General features: G+C 50.2%; 7 protein-coding genes across 7 annotated transcripts; 5 read left to right on the plus strand and 2 right to left on the minus strand.

Moving 5' to 3' along the window:
• Positions 1-173: 173 nt before the first annotated feature.
• Positions 174-2,054, plus strand: BO70DRAFT_386761 (tannase-domain-containing protein; the record flags this gene model as incomplete). The annotated part of the gene is made up of 4 exons (XM_025545847.1): positions 174-556; positions 606-1,577; positions 1,630-1,866; positions 1,928-2,054. 4 exons carry the CDS (start codon positions 174-176, stop codon positions 2,046-2,048), a joined length of 1,713 nt encoding a protein of 570 aa, XP_025400389.1. The 3' UTR covers positions 2,049-2,054.
• An 885-nt stretch (positions 2,055-2,939) lies between these two features.
• BO70DRAFT_232839 (sugar porter family MFS transporter) lies at positions 2,940-5,203 on the minus strand. Its single transcript, XM_025538800.1, has 4 exons — positions 4,825-5,203; positions 4,331-4,769; positions 3,628-4,275; positions 2,940-3,570 (listed from the first exon to the last, which is right to left on the minus strand). Exons 1-4 carry the CDS (start codon positions 4,899-4,901, stop codon positions 3,160-3,162), a joined length of 1,575 nt encoding a protein of 524 aa, XP_025400390.1. The 5' UTR covers positions 4,902-5,203; the 3' UTR covers positions 2,940-3,159.
• Positions 5,204-7,020: 1,817 nt separating this feature from the next.
• BO70DRAFT_395721 (uncharacterized protein) lies at positions 7,021-7,410 on the plus strand (the record flags this gene model as incomplete). The annotated part of the gene is made up of 1 exon (XM_025546558.1): positions 7,021-7,410. The coding sequence occupies one exon, from the start codon at positions 7,021-7,023 to the stop codon at positions 7,408-7,410; it is 390 nt and encodes a 129-aa protein (XP_025400391.1).
• An 837-nt stretch (positions 7,411-8,247) lies between these two features.
• On the plus strand, positions 8,248-8,785 carry BO70DRAFT_257224 (uncharacterized protein; the record flags this gene model as incomplete). Its single annotated transcript, XM_025538863.1, has 2 exons — positions 8,248-8,638; positions 8,703-8,785. Coding segments are annotated over 2 exons (474 nt in total), but the record flags the coding sequence as incomplete, so codon positions are not given.
• A 1,084-nt stretch (positions 8,786-9,869) lies between these two features.
• On the plus strand, positions 9,870-10,632 carry BO70DRAFT_290282 (glycoside hydrolase family 11 protein; the record flags this gene model as incomplete). The annotated part of the gene is made up of 2 exons (XM_025539340.1): positions 9,870-10,156; positions 10,233-10,632. 2 exons carry the CDS (start codon positions 9,870-9,872, stop codon positions 10,630-10,632), a joined length of 687 nt encoding a protein of 228 aa, XP_025400393.1.
• A 470-nt stretch (positions 10,633-11,102) lies between these two features.
• On the plus strand, positions 11,103-11,853 carry BO70DRAFT_352156 (uncharacterized protein; the record flags this gene model as incomplete). The annotated part of the gene is made up of 3 exons (XM_025541781.1): positions 11,103-11,153; positions 11,368-11,546; positions 11,580-11,853. The coding sequence occupies 3 exons, from the start codon at positions 11,103-11,105 to the stop codon at positions 11,851-11,853; spliced, it is 504 nt and encodes a 167-aa protein (XP_025400394.1).
• Positions 11,854-13,756: 1,903 nt separating this feature from the next.
• On the minus strand, positions 13,757-16,033 carry sit1 (putative siderochrome-iron transporter Sit1; the record flags this gene model as incomplete). The annotated part of the gene is made up of 11 exons (XM_025547621.1): positions 13,757-14,118; positions 14,172-14,231; positions 14,290-14,571; positions 14,617-14,674; positions 14,726-15,051; positions 15,097-15,190; positions 15,245-15,349; positions 15,416-15,480; positions 15,535-15,610; positions 15,676-15,759; positions 15,812-16,033. 11 exons carry the CDS (start codon positions 16,031-16,033, stop codon positions 13,757-13,759), a joined length of 1,734 nt encoding a protein of 577 aa, XP_025400395.1.
• Between the last annotated feature and the right edge of the window lie 936 nt (positions 16,034-16,969).

Here is a 16,969-nt window from a genome sequence, read left to right on the forward strand (position 1 = left end):
GCTCCCGCCGGTAAGCCCGTCTGGTAATGTGCGGCAATGACACCGATGATGGCATTGGCACATTCGAGGGCCTCTATAAAACGCCTGCTGTCTTCCCCGGCTTTCGGTATAGAGCAGACAGACAATTTCACCGATTCTCCCACTTTTGGCCCATCCGGTTTGGGATCGTGAAAATGGGACTTACACTTGGTCTTGCCTCATTGGCATTTCTTCTTCCCTTCGTTAGTGCGCAAGCCCATTGCAATGCAGGCACGCCTTGTCCTACCAATAACGCGACTGTGTACAACGCGACCAATGCCCCCAACTGCACCGTCAGGGATATCCAAGTATTTGTGAACGGGCTCTCGGGGCTCGGCGGCGCCAACTTGAGCGTTCCCTACGCTTTCTATCTCGATAGCAATGAGACCCGCGACGCGTTCACGGACTATGTTGGCGCCTCGACCTTCACCAATGACATTCCTAACGTGTGTGCTTTCCGCGTCAACGGAGTGAATGCAGAGGGGGCGAACTGGGGCTTGGGGGCCCTTGTTCCGGAAAGCTTCAACGGCAGTATCATGTATGATTTCTCTCTGAATGCTGGGAGACATGTCGCTAAACGCTTCTAGGATGGCTGCTCCGGACGTTGGTCTGTCGTGGGGTGTGGCCAGTGCTGGGCTGTATTACAAATTTGTAACCTTCGCCTCCAATTCGGGTCATGACGAGCCCGACTACGTTTCTGGCTGGGAGACCGCAAATGGTTTGATCGACTGGAGCCACCGGGCATTGCACATGTCCACCCTCACTGCCAAGGCCATTGTCAACGGATGGTTTGGCATTGAGCCTAAGCACAGCTACATCACAGGATGCGCCGAGGGAGGTCGACAGGTCATGAAGTCCATCCAGACCTACCCTGAGGATTACGATGGTGCGATGGCAGGTGCCCCGACGTGGTGGGCCACGCACCAGGCGTTCTACAGCTACAAGCAGTCTATCATCGGTGACGCGGCTGCTAACATCCCGACTTCGATGTATGAGGTCATCGGTGCGGAGGTGCTCCTCCAGTGCGATGCCCAAGATGGTCTCTTGGACAGGATCATCTCGGACCCTGTTGGCTGTTTCTTCAACCCGGCCACACTGGCCTGCAGCAGCAACCGAACAACTGATTGTTTGACCCCGCCGCAGCTGGACACACTACACAAGATCTACAACGACTGGACCACCTTCAACCAAGATCTCATCTACCCCGGAGAGTGGTTCGGCACCGAGTTCACCTGGAACACCACCTTCAGCGATAGCGCCCGTGGAGCCTGGTACATCGAGAACGTTCTGGGCTTCAAGAACTTCACATCGCAGGACCTGACCTCCGAGCTCATTGCCAAGGCCGACGCCCTTGACCCTGCAAATGTCAACGCGGACGATTTTGACCTGGAGCCCTTCTTCAGCCGTGGCGGAAAGTTCATCCATTGGCACGGCATGTCCGACTCCGTGGTCTCGCCCGCGTCCAGTGTATACTACCATGACCATGCCGAGTATGCTGCCCTGCAGAAGAACATCTCCATCGACGACCACTACCAGCTCTACCTGATCCCTGGCCTGGAGTAAGTCAATCACATTCTAACTACCCGAAGGAAACCCTTAACCAGATAATAGACACTGCAGCGGCACCCCATCATGCATGGACGCCCTCTGGTATCTCGCCGGTCCCTACCAAGCCGGTGCTTGGTTCAACTTCACCCCCGCGAATGTGGTCGATGACCTCGTGCACGACTCCTTCTTTGCCCTGATCGACTGGGTCGAAGTCGACTACGCACCCGGATACATGGTCACGACCAGCTTCGACGATGCCGAAGAGCCAACCACCCTCCTCAACAACCGGAAGATCTGCGCGTGAGCCATTACCCAACCCAACCTCCCACTTCACCCTGCTAGAAGTCTAACTGGTGTTTAGATATCCCCAACTCGCCAACTGGACCCGCACCGGTGTCTCCAACCACGAGGACTACTGGGACTGCGTCTACCCGTACCACCACCTCGGGGCGGGCTACGGTCCTTCCCTGATCAGCAATTAATGGTTTCACGCACGGCGATTTTGTGACTCTCGTGCATGGAATTAATCGATAGTCAAAACCCCCCATGAATAATCCCTCTATACCAAACTATCCAGAGATAGATCATTCGCGACATGATCAAGGATTTGGTTTTGTATTTTTCATAACCCACAATGTACATTTAGTCCGAGTCTGAAGGCTTGTGAAGAAGCGTTTCACTCAAACCTACCTTCTAGAGCATCATTTCTGGCATTTATAGTCTCTAAGGAATCTGCAATTCTGGGCCATCTAAAGCATAGAGTCACCGCTTCTAATGTACACTATCAATGCCAAGCTTCTCTTGGCATGTATGATCCGCCCCGGTAAATACCCCCCCGAAAAAAACCGCCAAGGGTTTTATCTTTCGTGCCTGAATCTTTGTCATGCCATTCATTGTCTTAACTATCCCAGCACTTTTTTTTTTTTTTTTTTGGCCTCCACATACCAGCTTTTCCACATGCTGGACACTCCCCCGTATGGCCGCACGTGTTATCGGAGGCCCTTCTTTTCTAATTCTCTCATTAACCTGGTCCTCGGTTTCAGGTAAGCTTCGTCCGGAAAAAACGACAAGTAATCCCACTTGGGGCGAGGGGGATTTGGCTTCCTTTTCCATGCGAATGGTAGATGAAGAAGGAGAATGGAGGAGGTGGGAGGAAGAAATGGAAAGGGCGGGAGGGGGGAAGGGGGTGTTTATCGTCTCATGGTGCCTTCCCAAGTCATTCTTCCATGCCGTGTTCATATGCTGTATTTATTCCCTTTTGCTTATAATCTCAAACATTCAGCAAGAAAAGTGACAGGCTTTCAGAGGACTTTTGTATCTTCGTCAGTCTATGACAAAGTGTTTGGGTGTCTGTCTACACGTGTGACGTAGCATGCAAGCGATAGGAGAATTATCATTATCAGAGAAATATAACTAGACACCCCAATCCATATCCATGAACCTTGAGGAGTCGTAGCCAGAGCGAGGTATATACTATTAGAAAGTCCTTGAAGGACTCGGGAATCCCAGACCCAATTCATCATTGTCATTCCGCATATTCTACCGTGCATCCGCTTTGGTAGTCATCCACAGTACCCTTCGCCACATAGGTACCTAGTGTCGACGTTTGAAATTCGTTCCAAAATTGTCATGAACCGCGACCACCTCCAGCTGCTTGCCAGCTTCAGAAGGATCGGTGGGGTCCAGCTCACCCTTCTCACCCAGCGCTTCTGCATTCTTTTCGGTTGCTTCCCATTCTGTCCCCGCAGCGATTTCCAGGTTCTGTCCGCGCGTTTCGCGGACAAAGTAGAAACAAAAGAAAGCAGCGACAATGTCGAAGGCCATGAAGATGAAAAAGGTGTTGGCACCGATGTTGTCAATCATATATGGACTGGCGAAGGAGAAGCAGAACGAAGTCGCCCAGTGAGCCAGCATACTGACTGCGAGCCCTAGACCTCGGATGCGCGTAGGAAAGATCTCAGGAACGTACGCCCAAGGGACAGGGCCCCATGAGCAGTTGTAAATCTGCGCCGCATCAGCATTAGATAGGGACCTTCGGCATGGGAAGTAAGTCAGACATACCATAATGTCCAGGTAAAGCATGGCGACGGTGGCTCGGCCGGCCGAGGTGACAGATGAGCTCGACTGGGTCGGTATCAGTTTGACAATCAAAGCTGTAATCAGCATACAGGCGGCCATGAGAGCCGACCCTCCTGTCAACAGCGCTCGACGCCCAAAACTCTCCGCAAGGAACAGGATGAAGAAAGTGCAAGCAACGACCTTCACCGCGCCAAAAAGTCCGGTAAGTAGAAGATCACGGTTGCCCCCGCTGCCGACGAGGAGTTTGAAGTACTCTGGTGCGAAGACAGCAAGGGCACTGCTGCCTGTCGCATTCTGGAAGACGAAGAGCAATGGTCCAACGAAGAACCGAAGGCGATTCGCCGGCTCCAGCAGTTCGCGATAAGAGAAATTCTCTTTGGCCGCAGTTTCGGCCTTGAGACCGAGCTCTGTTTCACGGAATTCCTCGATCGTTTTTTCACCTTCGTCGCCACGAATCCATTTCAGGGAGTTCCAGGCCTCGTCGGTTCTGTTTTGGCTGAGTAGCCAACGAACGGATTCGGGGAGGGTGAAAGTGCCAAAGAACATGATACCTCCCGATATGAGCTGAAGACCGACAGGAATTTGCCACTCTCGCGATGTTTTCGAGATGGACGAACTCTCAGAGACTCCCTATTTGATCAGGCATCAGTCTGGGATGCAGGGTTCTGAGCCGAAGGACACTTACATAATCCACCCAATAAGCCACGAGGACACCCCAAGTATACAGCCATTGATAAAAGGAACCGCATCGCCCACGAATCTCCTTTGGCGTCATTTCCGCGGAGTACATAGGCACAACAACACTTTGGCCGCCCATACCAATACCGGCGATGATTCGACCGACATACCACGCGGCGAGGGAGTGGGTGTTGATCACTTCGATGATCACTCCCACGCAAAACACACCAGTCGAGCCAATGATAACATACTTGCGTCCATATTTATCGGTGAGCCAGTAAGCAAAAAGAGCTGCAACAAACGACCCCAGCTGTTCGAGACCGACTGTCAAGGAAGAGACTTTGGATTCATGGGCGCTGGTATAGCGAAAATCTTTCTCGAAAGGCTTATAGGTGAGGATGCCGCCGGCGATGCCCGAGTCATATCCAGAGAGGAAGGAGGAGATGCTGAATGCAGCCCCGTGTTAGCCAGGATGTAGCAGAGGAGACCCGCATCACCTACAAGACAATAGCGGCCAAGTGGTATGCACGCCATGTTCCGAGCTTAGTATTGAGCTCGGGAATGGTCCAGATTGCCATGATGGGGCGGTCGTTGTATTATTTGTGGACCGACAACACAGGAGAGACTGCAAGAGAACCAGAGCATTCACATCGGAGGCAGGCTCCCACCCCAGGGTATAAAAACCCCCCGTCTGCTGTAGGCGCCCATGACTTCCAATAATCCTTTGCTAGGCGATGAGGGCGAGTGGGTGGTGAACAACAACTAGCGTCAATTGCGTGCTGAGCGCCCTGTGAGTGCGCCATTTGCCTCGATAAATACTGCACCCGCCCGTTATATATCAGCCCACGATCTCCATATGATGCGCGATGCCAACCCGAAGTGCGAGGGAAAGCGCTGATTTGGCAGTCCGAATTTGTTATCATAGGCGAGAGCCGACGCACGGGCTTGGCTTCCGACGATACATCAGGCGGCCTGACTCAGTTGACTGGGTTGCATTGAAGCTTAGGTGCTGACGCCTTCGTGCTGATGGATGAGGTGATCCAGTGCGGCCACATGGTTTGGCTAAGTGGACGCGCGTCGGCACATTTACTCCACTGGGCAATCCTGGGGAGGGCCGAGTCCGGGCGCAGAACGGAGAATCATCATTAATTAGACATCATTCTGCTGATCGATTCATTATTATTTAATAATCCAGACCGGTGCTGGCGCTTAATCTTAGTTTGGGCCATGTTGTTTTGACTTTGGAGGTGGGATGGGTCGGGGGGGAGGAAGGATCGGATCCACCCCCCGCATCTGGTGGCCTCTCCGTAGTCCGTCCCGTGGTCGTTGGTGACTTGTTCCATCCTTTCTCCCCTTGTATTAAGTTCTTGAGGATTTGCAGTAGTGAGAGGTTTTGTTGGGTTTGAAACAGAAACAGACAGGTCCCACAGGGCAAATGGAGAGAGAATGGAGAGGGAATGGAGAACGGAGAATGATCGAAATTCGGCCGGTGGGAGATTTGCGGTGTCCTAACCTGAACCGGCTTAGTGGCCGCGGCTTGAGGTTTCCGCTCCACATCGCCCGAGCTGAGGGTCCCTCCCTCCTTTTGCTTTCCTACAACGTGCATTTCTTCGGGTCTTGATTTCATATTGAATCTACTTCACGAGGACGTTGGAGATCATATTCCCGCTCGGTTCGATTTTCAGGCTACAGCTGGACACTAGCGTACCGAAAAATAGGCACCAGAGACTGGCTTCTAGTTAATATTGAGGTATTCTTTCTGCTTTCTTTCCCAGGAAAGTTCCGGCCTACGGACACTGATGCGTTGCAGTGTCCAAGACCAGATACACCGTGCTGTTGTTTTTCTGGAAAAAGGAAAAGAAAAGGTTGTTAGACTTTGGAGGATGTCACCAAGATTTTCCTGTCCCTGCAGTCCTGCAGTCCCTCTGCCAAGAGAGTATCAAGCTTTGTACATGCCACATGGTGGGCTTCTAAAGACCCTTGGTGTTCAATGATCTTCAGGTCCATTCCCTTTTCAGCTAAGAAAGGCGGCTACCTATGGAGATACATGTTAGAGTCATGAATATATTAACCTCTGTGATATGTTGGTTATCAGTATACACCCAGACGTATTCTCTTCCATATACTACATATATAGAGTTCGCTTATATTCATGCTCTTTATGATAAATGAAATGTGTTTTATCCAAGTAAATTGTTTAGCACTCCAGTATGTCTTTCGCATTGTGACTGACAGCACTTTCACACAGTAAGATTTGTTATATAGTGGGCATAAATGGTGTCTACGCAGAACATGGATACTACCTATTCACTGAGAAGCCATGTTTCAGATTCTTAGGTGCATACTCTTCACGTACTCCTCTTCCCATGATATTCATCCATGATAGATTCATCTAGAGTATGTCCGTTAATGCTAGCGCACATGTCTACCAATCTTTGGATGGCCATATATTCGCTGAACCCCCCTCCCTGAGGCGATTATTTGAAATCAAAGAGCAATCAATGCACAAGCAGTTAAAGCACTTTCCCTTCACCACCCTGAATCAATGAATGTCCTAGCTTGCGCTTGTGACAAACTCCCAACGCCCAGATGGCGCCATGACGGCTCCTCACTATTACAGTCTCCCAGAATCGTCCACTCATCCAGGACGCTCCATCTTCCCACCACTCTCCAAACATTTCCTCCCTCACAGCTCTCATGTCGGAACAAATTAGACCAGACACGTCGAATCCGGAAAGCGAGGTCCGACACTGGCAGATCGAGACCACCTGGTTCTACTTCCCGTGCATGGACCAAGGCTACCGGGGCACCTCAGAGCACTTCCAACGCGCCATCGACGATCTCGACCACTCGATGTACGCGTTGTATCGATACTGCCCTGCGTTCAGCGAGCAGTCCTGGGGCGTCTTGATCTTCGTCCATCATCCCATCAACTCCGATCTGCCGATCATGCTGGCCTATGCGCGCCGTCAGCTAGAGAATCTCCGTGACGAGGCCAGAATCAAAGAACGGGCCGGATACCATTCTCCGACTATCCGTGGCGTGTATGTTCCTCCCGAAGAGAAGGAACGACGAGCAGCGGAGTGATGGCTCTGGAAATACACTTCGACCTTGCGTTGCTCGTACTTGCTGTGTGGTACGCAATCATCAGATGCGAGCGTCAGGTTGGACTTGGATACGGGAGGACGGTGTTTCGGGGGCGGATACTTGGATTTGTTGATTCATTCTTGCGTCGGATTTATTGTCTTTGGTAGCAGTAGGGTTGTTTGACGATGGGTGTCATCATAGCATCATGTACCTTTTGGCTTTGAATCTTCGGTCATTTGCATACTATGCAGGAGTCATATATTTACTACTCCTGTCCCTCTTACGTATGTCGGAACCATGATACCTGATGACCTAACAAGGACGTGGGAATGAGGATATAATGAGTACATAACTCGCTCGCTCAAACCCAAAATCCAACCTATTTAAACCCGCCCCTTCCCCCGATTCTTTTCCCATCTCCTTCTCTTCTACAAACTTCTCGTTCTTGACGTTCCCTAATCTACCAACTCCCACATCTGAGGAAGCATCCATCTGGGCAGTCGCTCTTTCCAAACAGTTTCACACTCTTTACTACATTCATTCATTTGAACCATCCCACTCTTAGCCATGTCCACTATGGCTCGAACATGGTATTCTCCCACTGTCGAGGGGCAGCCACCTAAGGTTGAGCACTCCAGACGCAGGCGTCTACTTACGATCCTCATTCCGGGTATCATCATCTTCATCATCATCCTCACTGTCGCTATTTGCCTTGCTGTCTTACTTCCTCCTCGACTTCACAAAGGGGACACTAACAAGAGCCACCATGGAGGTGGCACTTCCCCCGATCAAGGGAACGACCAGGGTGGTAACCCGACCATCCCCCACGACGGAGCCTGCCATGTCGTCAACAAAGTGTCTTACACCTTTTACGGCTACCCCGACAACGATCCTCCTGGCTCCGACGTCTCCGAAGACTGTGGACGAGGCGTGGCTGCCGGCGGCATCGGCACCATCGACAACCCGCTTACCTTCGCTACGGCGCCGGGCGAATTTGAGAAATGCGAGATGGTTTACTCGCCCTACCTTCGCAAGTACCTGATCAATGAGGACTACTGCGAGACGTGCACCAAGAACTGGAAGAACCACATCTGGCATGTCGACGTGTGGTTGGGAGGAAACTCGACCACGTACGCCAAGGAGCAGCTGAAGTGCGAGACCAGTCTGACTCCACCGGAGGAGAGTCAGATTGTTATCCGGAGCCCAGGCAAGAATCTGCCTGTTGATCGTGAGTTTCCCTTCTTTCGTTTCGCATCGTGCTGCTGTGACTCATACTGGTGGTTATATCATAGTTACGTCCTTCTATCTTGGCGGATTTTCTGACTGCAGCCTCGATCACGTTTATCACGACTATGATGCGACGGACTATTGTTGAGCTGTCAACTTTATGATCTGTCCACGTTATGAGCTATGGACTTGATGTTAGATGATTTATGTTTCGGTGTTATGATGGAGATTCTGGAGTCTGGTTTTCTTTTCTGTGTCTGCATTCCTGTTGAGAGTTTCTATTGAGCCGTCACGGTGGTGTGCTCTTTCCAGTATGATGATTGCGTCGAGATGAGAGTTGCTCTACGCCTTCTGTCCGCGCATGTTTCTGGGATTTTCTCGATCTGTGACTTGTATGGAGTTATTTTCTTTTGTCATTGCTTGGTTGAACGCACCACCGCGGCGGGATGAATAATATCTCTTTAGTTTTTTTTTGTTTTACCTCAAAAGGCAGGATGCTAGCTGCCATGAATAGGATAAAATCTGGTCAGCGCACATTTGGATGGTCTCGAAGTATAGTGAATCATTATAAGACTTGCACTGCTGTATTATTCTCAACTATTGTGCTAGTATTAGAAAAAGTGACGAACTTGGCTGCAATTCATGCAAAACGGGTAACTATCCAAAAGAAGGACATGGAGTTTATCCAGCATGTGCATTTATTACGACTGGTCAATAAGAAAGAGGTAGAATGAATAAATGGTCAGTAAGTAATTTCTTTTATATAATTTGCAATATCAGTTGAACCATCTTCCTGGAGTTCTGCTACTCCAGATCCACGATAATTTTATGTCCATTTGGGTGTTTTATGTTCCATCGGAGAAGCCCCCGCGCAGCTGCCACCATCAGCAGACCAGATTAGGCTAATAGAGGGCGATATGTTTGACTTGGGTTGATCCACTGCAGGGTCTCCAGTGCCCAGTTTAGGCGGATCGGGGATCGTCCCGGTTTTGGCATGTTCTGGAGACGGGCGATCGACCGCTCAGCCTAAACCCGTTTCGAAGGTGAAGATTCTGAGGGACAAATCCCATTTCATATTTTATTCCAGGATACTCACCATGGCGGCTAAATGGACCCTACATAGGGAAGTGGATATAAAAGAAAGATGACTCTTGACTCTTCTCCTCAGCGGACAGGTCCTCGATCATCGAAAGCATCCATCGCCAACACCAACACCATTCAAACCACCCATCATGGTTCACCTCTCCTACAAGTTTCTCGCCTGCTTGGCTGCCGTCAAAGCCTTGGCCGCTCCCGTCGACTCTCTCGACGAGCGTTCAACGGGGCTTTCCCGTAAACTCCTTCCGCGATTGACGACAAGCTCCACCGGCTACAGCAACGGCTACTACTACTCCTTCTGGACCGACGGCGGCAGTGGCAATGTGACCTACACGAATGGTGATGCGGGATCCTACACCGTCGACTGGTCCGACGCGAGCAACTTTGTTGGTGGGAAGGGGTGGAACCCTGGGAGTGCCAGGTATGTCAACTGCCAACCGATCTTCTAGTGCCATCACTTCTTCCTCCCGCGTCCCGCTAATGTCAACAAATGACAGAAACATCACATACAGCGGCACTTTCACCCCCGACGGCAACGGTTACCTCTCCGTCTACGGCTGGACCACCGACCCGTTGATCGAATACTACATCGTGGAGTCCTACGGCGATTATAACCCCGGAACGGCCGGTACACACCAAGGCACCGTTGTCTCGGATGGGGGTACATACGATATCTACACGGCCACCCGGACCAATGAAGCTTCGATTGAAGGGGCGGCTACGTTTACGCAGTACTGGTCCATTCGGCAGACAAAGAGGGTTGGGGGCACGGTTACAACTGCGAATCATTTCAATGAGTGGGCGGCGCTGGGAATGGATTTGGGGACGCATAACTATCAGATTGTGGCGACGGAGGGATATGAGAGTAGTGGGTACTCGGATATCACCGTTGATTGATTTTTGGAAGAGGTTGTTGCTTTTTTGACCCAGCAGTGGCCTTGTTTACATAGGTAGACGGGATGAAACCTCCATAAACGTATCCAAGGATTACGGACTCTTTGGGGTATTTCTTTTGATTATAAATCCAACCACTCTGTGTGCAAAATATCCCTCAACCCGGTCGAAATAAATGGTCCTTGAGACGTCAAAATTCCCAACCATTCAAAATTTCCCCTCCTCGAGCTAAATGCAATCGCATGGCCTTCATTTACCCCGCACGACTCTCAGTCAAGCAAATCTGCATCGCAGGTAGGACGCCTCGGGTTCTTTTCGACAGGGATATTAGAATTCTGCAGCTGTAGGCAGATGCGAGTCAGTGAAATTCCATTATCTAGGGGGAAACTTATACGCAATCATGCAAAAGTATCTGGGCTTTACCTTTATCCAGAGGGTGTTGGTTCCTAGGTCATAGCTTGTCCTGGAAAAGAATGGTTATGAGCGTCGTTATATTGCCTGTTGGCTACCGTCTTCCTTACCTGGTACCGCTGCCTTTGGTGGCTCTATTTCCGTACCTGAGGAATAAGCCCCACAAGATGGGTACCCCCTCGTAGACAGCATACGAGCAGCTTGTATCCAGAATGCGATCCCGAACGTGGTCACGGAATGCTTTATAGTTGGAAAATTCCAAATCGTACCGTTTCATTGAATAATGTTCCATTTCGCTAGCGTTGATACGGCACTTTTTGGTTGCAGATTGAGGGATGGGATGGAGTGCAAGGGGGTGTGGGAAAGGAAGAACTGCAAGTTTCTTTGGACGTCATCATATTGACGTTGGAAGTTGCTATACCATGGAGCGTCATAGCTTGTCATGGGATGGTCATGCAAAAGCGCATGCGAAGAGCAAGGATTGATGCAAAGAGCGGTGGTAAAATGTAGTCGAAGTGAAATGGAATAAAATAAATCAGGAGCGGTAGCAGGGAACAGGCAAGAGCGACCGAGTGGCCCCGTGACTGCGCGCAGTTCTACGCCGACTCGACGACTTCCTCTGCTTTCGTCTTCGCTTTCCTCCTTCCTCGACGCTTCAACTGCCGCTGGGTCACCAGCTACCACATTGCCAGAGTCAATAGTATCAGTGGCACTCCCAGCACAACGACTATCCAGGACTGGCGTGAAATCGAAAACTTCCCTCCGTTTCCCGAGTCGAATTACAAGAGATTCACACCAAGCACTGTCTTTTAGGGGGTCAATTAAGTTACGATGCTTGCAGCGCTCAATCGAGGAACACATATTGCACCGAAGCTTGCCGGCATCTATATTACGGTGGCAAGGGTCACTACTTTCACCGTCACGTTGTCATCGATCCCTTCATTTGTAAGATCTAACATTGATTTATTGATGCTAACTGTGACTGCTTGGTTTCTCTGGCCAAGAGCGACTGCTAACTACATTTATCTTCGTGTCAGTCTCGTGCAGAGACACCTCTTTGGCGGACGTACCAGATCTGAAATAACATGTGCATTTCTCTCGAGATCCCCGAAGCTCCTGACGTGTCCCTCAAAGTTCACCAGATAAGAAGCGAGGGCATTGAAAATTCATTGGCAGCACTTCTCATCTAAGAGACCGTTCGGCTGGAAAAGAACATCCATCTTCTCCATTTTCTTGATTGTCGCCAGAGCTACACTCACCCAGCAGGATAGTGATAGAAGAAAATTTTCCAAATGCTGTAACTTGAGAAACTCAAACGAAACATACTGGTCAACCTCTTCCCATTTTAATAGATCTCATTTCTTCTAGGTGGAGCCTTGATGAAGCACCGCTTACAGAACTCTCCATTTCTTCACTCAGACTGCGAATACACCATCTCCAATCTCCCAAATAAGCTGACAAAACAATGGAATGCAAAGAAAGCCAATTCAGGACCCGTGTTTCTTGGAATAAGCCACTTTATCCTCGATTTACTCCTGGACCATGAACCAGGTTTTACATGGAGAAGATCCAGAGATCACCATTTTCTGATGGGCTGTGCCGATGGAACACGGCTATCTGGCGAATTTTCCACTTTATACTTCTACCGACTCTATATTTGTCGGTATAAACAAGCAGGTACTACATGTCTGTTATAGCAGTAGATCTGATAATCTCGCTTGGAGCACGCGTCGACAATACCATACGAACCGTGGCCTCCCTGCTTCACTTTCATTTTCCCCAGACCAGCATCTGAGATACGCGGCTTATCTCCAAAGGAAAAGATGAGGTCAAAAAAGCTATTGTCTATGGCTTACAGGCTCATTAGACTACACAGAGCCTCTTCCGTGATCTGCAGAGGGCTGATGGGGTTCTGGGAGCATATTCATCTAAACTACTTAGTCTGATGGGACCCATGCAATTGAGAAGAGCTTCTTACATGATCCTCGCATCTGGCTTGGGATGCGTGGATATATGGTTTGGCATGGTCCGCAAACTGGCATCAAATTTTGCCGGATAGAATTTTGCTGTCCTCCGTCTGCGTGAAACAGGAATTGCGGAAATTGGTCATTATCCATTTTCTGACCGGATCCAAGTCCCCTTCATAAGAGACCAGGATGTTTTCCGGCTTCAAATCTGCGTGACAGCATTTGTAACCTAGTTCCGGGGACTGCAGACCTCGATACAAAAAGCCCAGGGTATTAGCCAGATTCGCCGCTTCAGCCACCAGGTGCTGTGTGGTATACCCCGGGGCTTGGTGACAATGGCCATTGAGAAACGCGTCTAGGTCCATGTCTGCCAGGGCAGAAATTATACTAAAGTCGGTTTCAACAGTTACCACGGCCAAGAAAGGAAGTATATGCTCGTGGTGTGCAAGGCTTGCGCGAAGTCGTTTTAAATTCTTTACTTCGCAGCGGAAGTCCTGTCAAATTGCGAATCGTTTTCGGGGTATTCGTATATCTTTCTGCATGCATATCAGCGTAGCCCATATTTTTCATACTAGTAGAAGAGGCCCTCACGTTAGATAAGATACCATGCAAGGTCTGACAAATCTGTTTACGACTCTGAGCAAAAGCCAGAATTTTCCTAACTAAGCAATGACAACAGACGCTGAGTATGTACAAAGCGACCACACAGAGCCACCGACATCCCCAGTTACGACCCCGAAAGAAAGAGATCAGACAGCATCGGTATCCTCCTCAGCATCAGCAAAGCTTTGCTCTTTAGTGAGCACCAAGTTGCGAGTACACATCGAGAATGCCACCAGCGGCACCGTCAGGCAGATTCCAGTGATACACAAGAGCCGTTGTGCGTACTTGTACGCACCTACAACCGCATCTCGATCGGGCGTGCCCATGGCATGCATAGTGCTGAAGGTGAAGGGATCCGAATACGCTTGCGCGGCCAGGGTGGCATTTCCAAGTCTCTTATTCAGCTCCTCGGGGAGAACTTGCGTCCATATGGCACCGGAAATGCTCCCTCCCAGTGCGCTACCGATATTGTAACAGGCTAGGAAGAAACTTGTGACCACGGCCAGATCTGGGATGATCTGTTAGGGATTTTTCTGCGGGGTTGGTAGGGAATCAACTCACGTTCGTGTTTCGTGGCAGCCTGAATGCTCGCCTGAGCAGGGTAGGGAAACAATCCTCCCGCTAAAAGACACGCCAGTTACTATGTGATATCGAACAGCATTTGCAGATGCGAACGTACCAATTCCCAGAAGGATCTGTCCGCCAATTATTCCCGAGTGGCTAGACGAGGTCGGTCCTCCGCGATAATAGATCAAGATCCCGAAAGCCACCATGAACAGGAGAGTGCCTCCCACGATGAATGGCTTGAGTCGTCGAACCTTGAAGACGACAAGTCCGAGTATGGACCCCGTGATGACTGAGGCAAAGCTGTAGAGGGATCTGATCCTCGTCGCGCTTGTGATGCTCTCATCAAAGCTAACAATAAGAACAGTGTATAAGTATTCGCCCTGGAGCGTCCACGCTACACGTGGTTAGATAATGGGTCATAAAACGGGATGAGCCTTACCGGTGTTCAGCATGAGAGCAATTCCCAGCGCTCCCCAGACTGCGCGATCTTTTAAGAGCTGCGAGACGTCAGTTATTCCCCTCGCATGTTAGGAAGGAATGTTTTCAACTTTGAATGGAACCATCGGATGTTTGCAAAACCTCTCCCAAATAACCCACGCCGGTATGCAACACAGCCCGATAACCAGGGGGGCGATAATCTTGGCCTTCTTCCATTGTGAAGAAAGGCCTCCGGCTATCGTGAAAGGCACCAGAACCAAGCCAAGAAAGGCAATCAGGAGAATGATGCCAATCACATCCAAGTACCAGAATAGTTCCTTGGTCAGCTTCCAGGCACCCAGCGTCCGATAGGAGCTTCGAATATTATCCAAGGCGCCATTCCTTTTCGCTCTGCGGTGGACGATGCAGAGGGTAGCAAGAAGAGGGAGTGTGCATACTAGAGCTCGCTTAGCGACGACGATTCCTGCTGGAGTTTACCTACCGGGGTAGATTATGGTAAACATGCCAACGCCCCAGCGCCACGTGGTCACCCTCAATACAGCTCCGGTGACATCTCCACTAATCCAGGTGTTGATCTAACAACCATTAGTGCTCCTGGACATCGACGTTGTTACCATTTATCCGCTTACTATAAACGGCAGGGCCGGGATATACGAAAACAGTAGGCGGGAGCGAAGCGAAGTGACATCCGCGACCAACACCTCAACCAGCAGGATGATCGCGGTGTAGCCGATCTACAAAGACTTCAGTGTTAGAGAGAGGAATGATATGCGCAGAATTCAAGGGGCATGGGTATTTACCTGGTATAGAACGGCACCTGCAGCAAATTGCTCGACCGTAGTCGAAGACGTCTCAATGATTGTGCCTGAACAGTCAGAGTCAGAGGGAACCACTTAATATCCACGGTGGCATTTCATACCAACGGTATAAAACAGCACCGAGATCAAGATCAACTCGATTCTCCCGAAAACATCGGCGATTTTAGCCGCCGTTGGCTGATATTCCAGGCATGTTAGTCGTCCGATAGGCATCGCCTGGTGAGGAAAGGGAAGTCATATACCTGTGCCGCAGCAGCAATAACCGCACGAAGAATATCTACACTCGACAGTAAACTGTGGGAGCCGTACGAAGCCGTGGCATATGGCTACATCGATGTTAGCATTTCCCTGCAATATCAAACGACAGAAGAATGATACCTGATAGGTCCCTCGCACCAGCCCATCCAGACCATAGACATAGGCGATGAGAAAAATCCCAAAGAAGAGAAGCACTCGATCGATGGGTTGCAGGTGAGATGACAAAGCCTCGATTCTCTTCACGCCCGGGCTCTCCAACTTCAGCGCTGCGTTTAAACCTTGCGGCTGTTGGGGTACAGGTTGAGTTTGGGAGGCTGGACCCCCCTCCTTAGAGTTTTCCATTGTTGTCTGGACTCGCTGGTCCTTCTTTTTCTGTTCCCGGTGAGAGTTCTTCGAGGATGGTTATGGGTAAGGTTGAGGGGGGGAGAAATATTTGATAAGAGATATTTGTGGGAGGAGACGTCAGTCAGCCATCATCATAGCGGAACGCCGAGCCAGCGGACGTAAGATGAGGCCGTTTGGGTGTCTGGGCCGTCATTCCCCAATCTTATCTGATGAGAACGGGTCGATTTCCGGAACAGACTCGAGTCCAATCGGATCAATGATGCCAGGTTGACCGTGGATAAATCTGGTGGTGGCAGGCATCACGGAGATTCCCGGTAAAAGGGAGGAGGCGGGCAGAGGGACCCTCAGGCCCGCCCCTTGCGGTGCTATAACCATCCTCACCCCGCGGAGGGTCCATTTACCACGCTCACATATGACTTTCATTGTCATGGGTATTATTAATTCCTCGATGATGGGAAATGGCGATTTGCCAAATTTCCCATATCTCATGATGTACAAGCAAAACTCTCTCTCTCTTCTCCAGATGTTTGACGAAACAGACTAGGACATGCTATGAAACCTTTACCTGGTATCCACCTACACATCTAGAATAATGTCCAAAGGGATCTATCTGTAATAATAGTCCACCCCTTCTGCCGTCAAGAACAATTGCACGCGGCGGCCCGTCCCGCAAACATTCAGTGTTGAGCATGTTTTGCAGATAGATAGATGGATACGGAGACAAAGTGGGGAATCCTCAACGGTCAACAATCGTGCTGGGGTTCAACCGGTTCAACCCAGCTCAACTGTATCTAGACTGGGGGCGGTTAGCCTGGTTGGGCGAGGTTTTAGCGTGGGCCGGGTGAATGAAGCTGTGGTTCTTTACTATGTAGATAGATTGGGGGGGGGGGGGGGGGGGGATTCGCAGACAGGTGGCCAAAAAAAATAAAATGA

The sequence above is a fragment of the Aspergillus heteromorphus genome, assembly GCF_003184545.1.
Source record: "Aspergillus heteromorphus CBS 117.55 chromosome Unknown BO70scaffold_9, whole genome shotgun sequence".
NCBI classification, from domain to species: Eukaryota; Fungi; Ascomycota; class Eurotiomycetes; order Eurotiales; family Aspergillaceae; genus Aspergillus; species Aspergillus heteromorphus.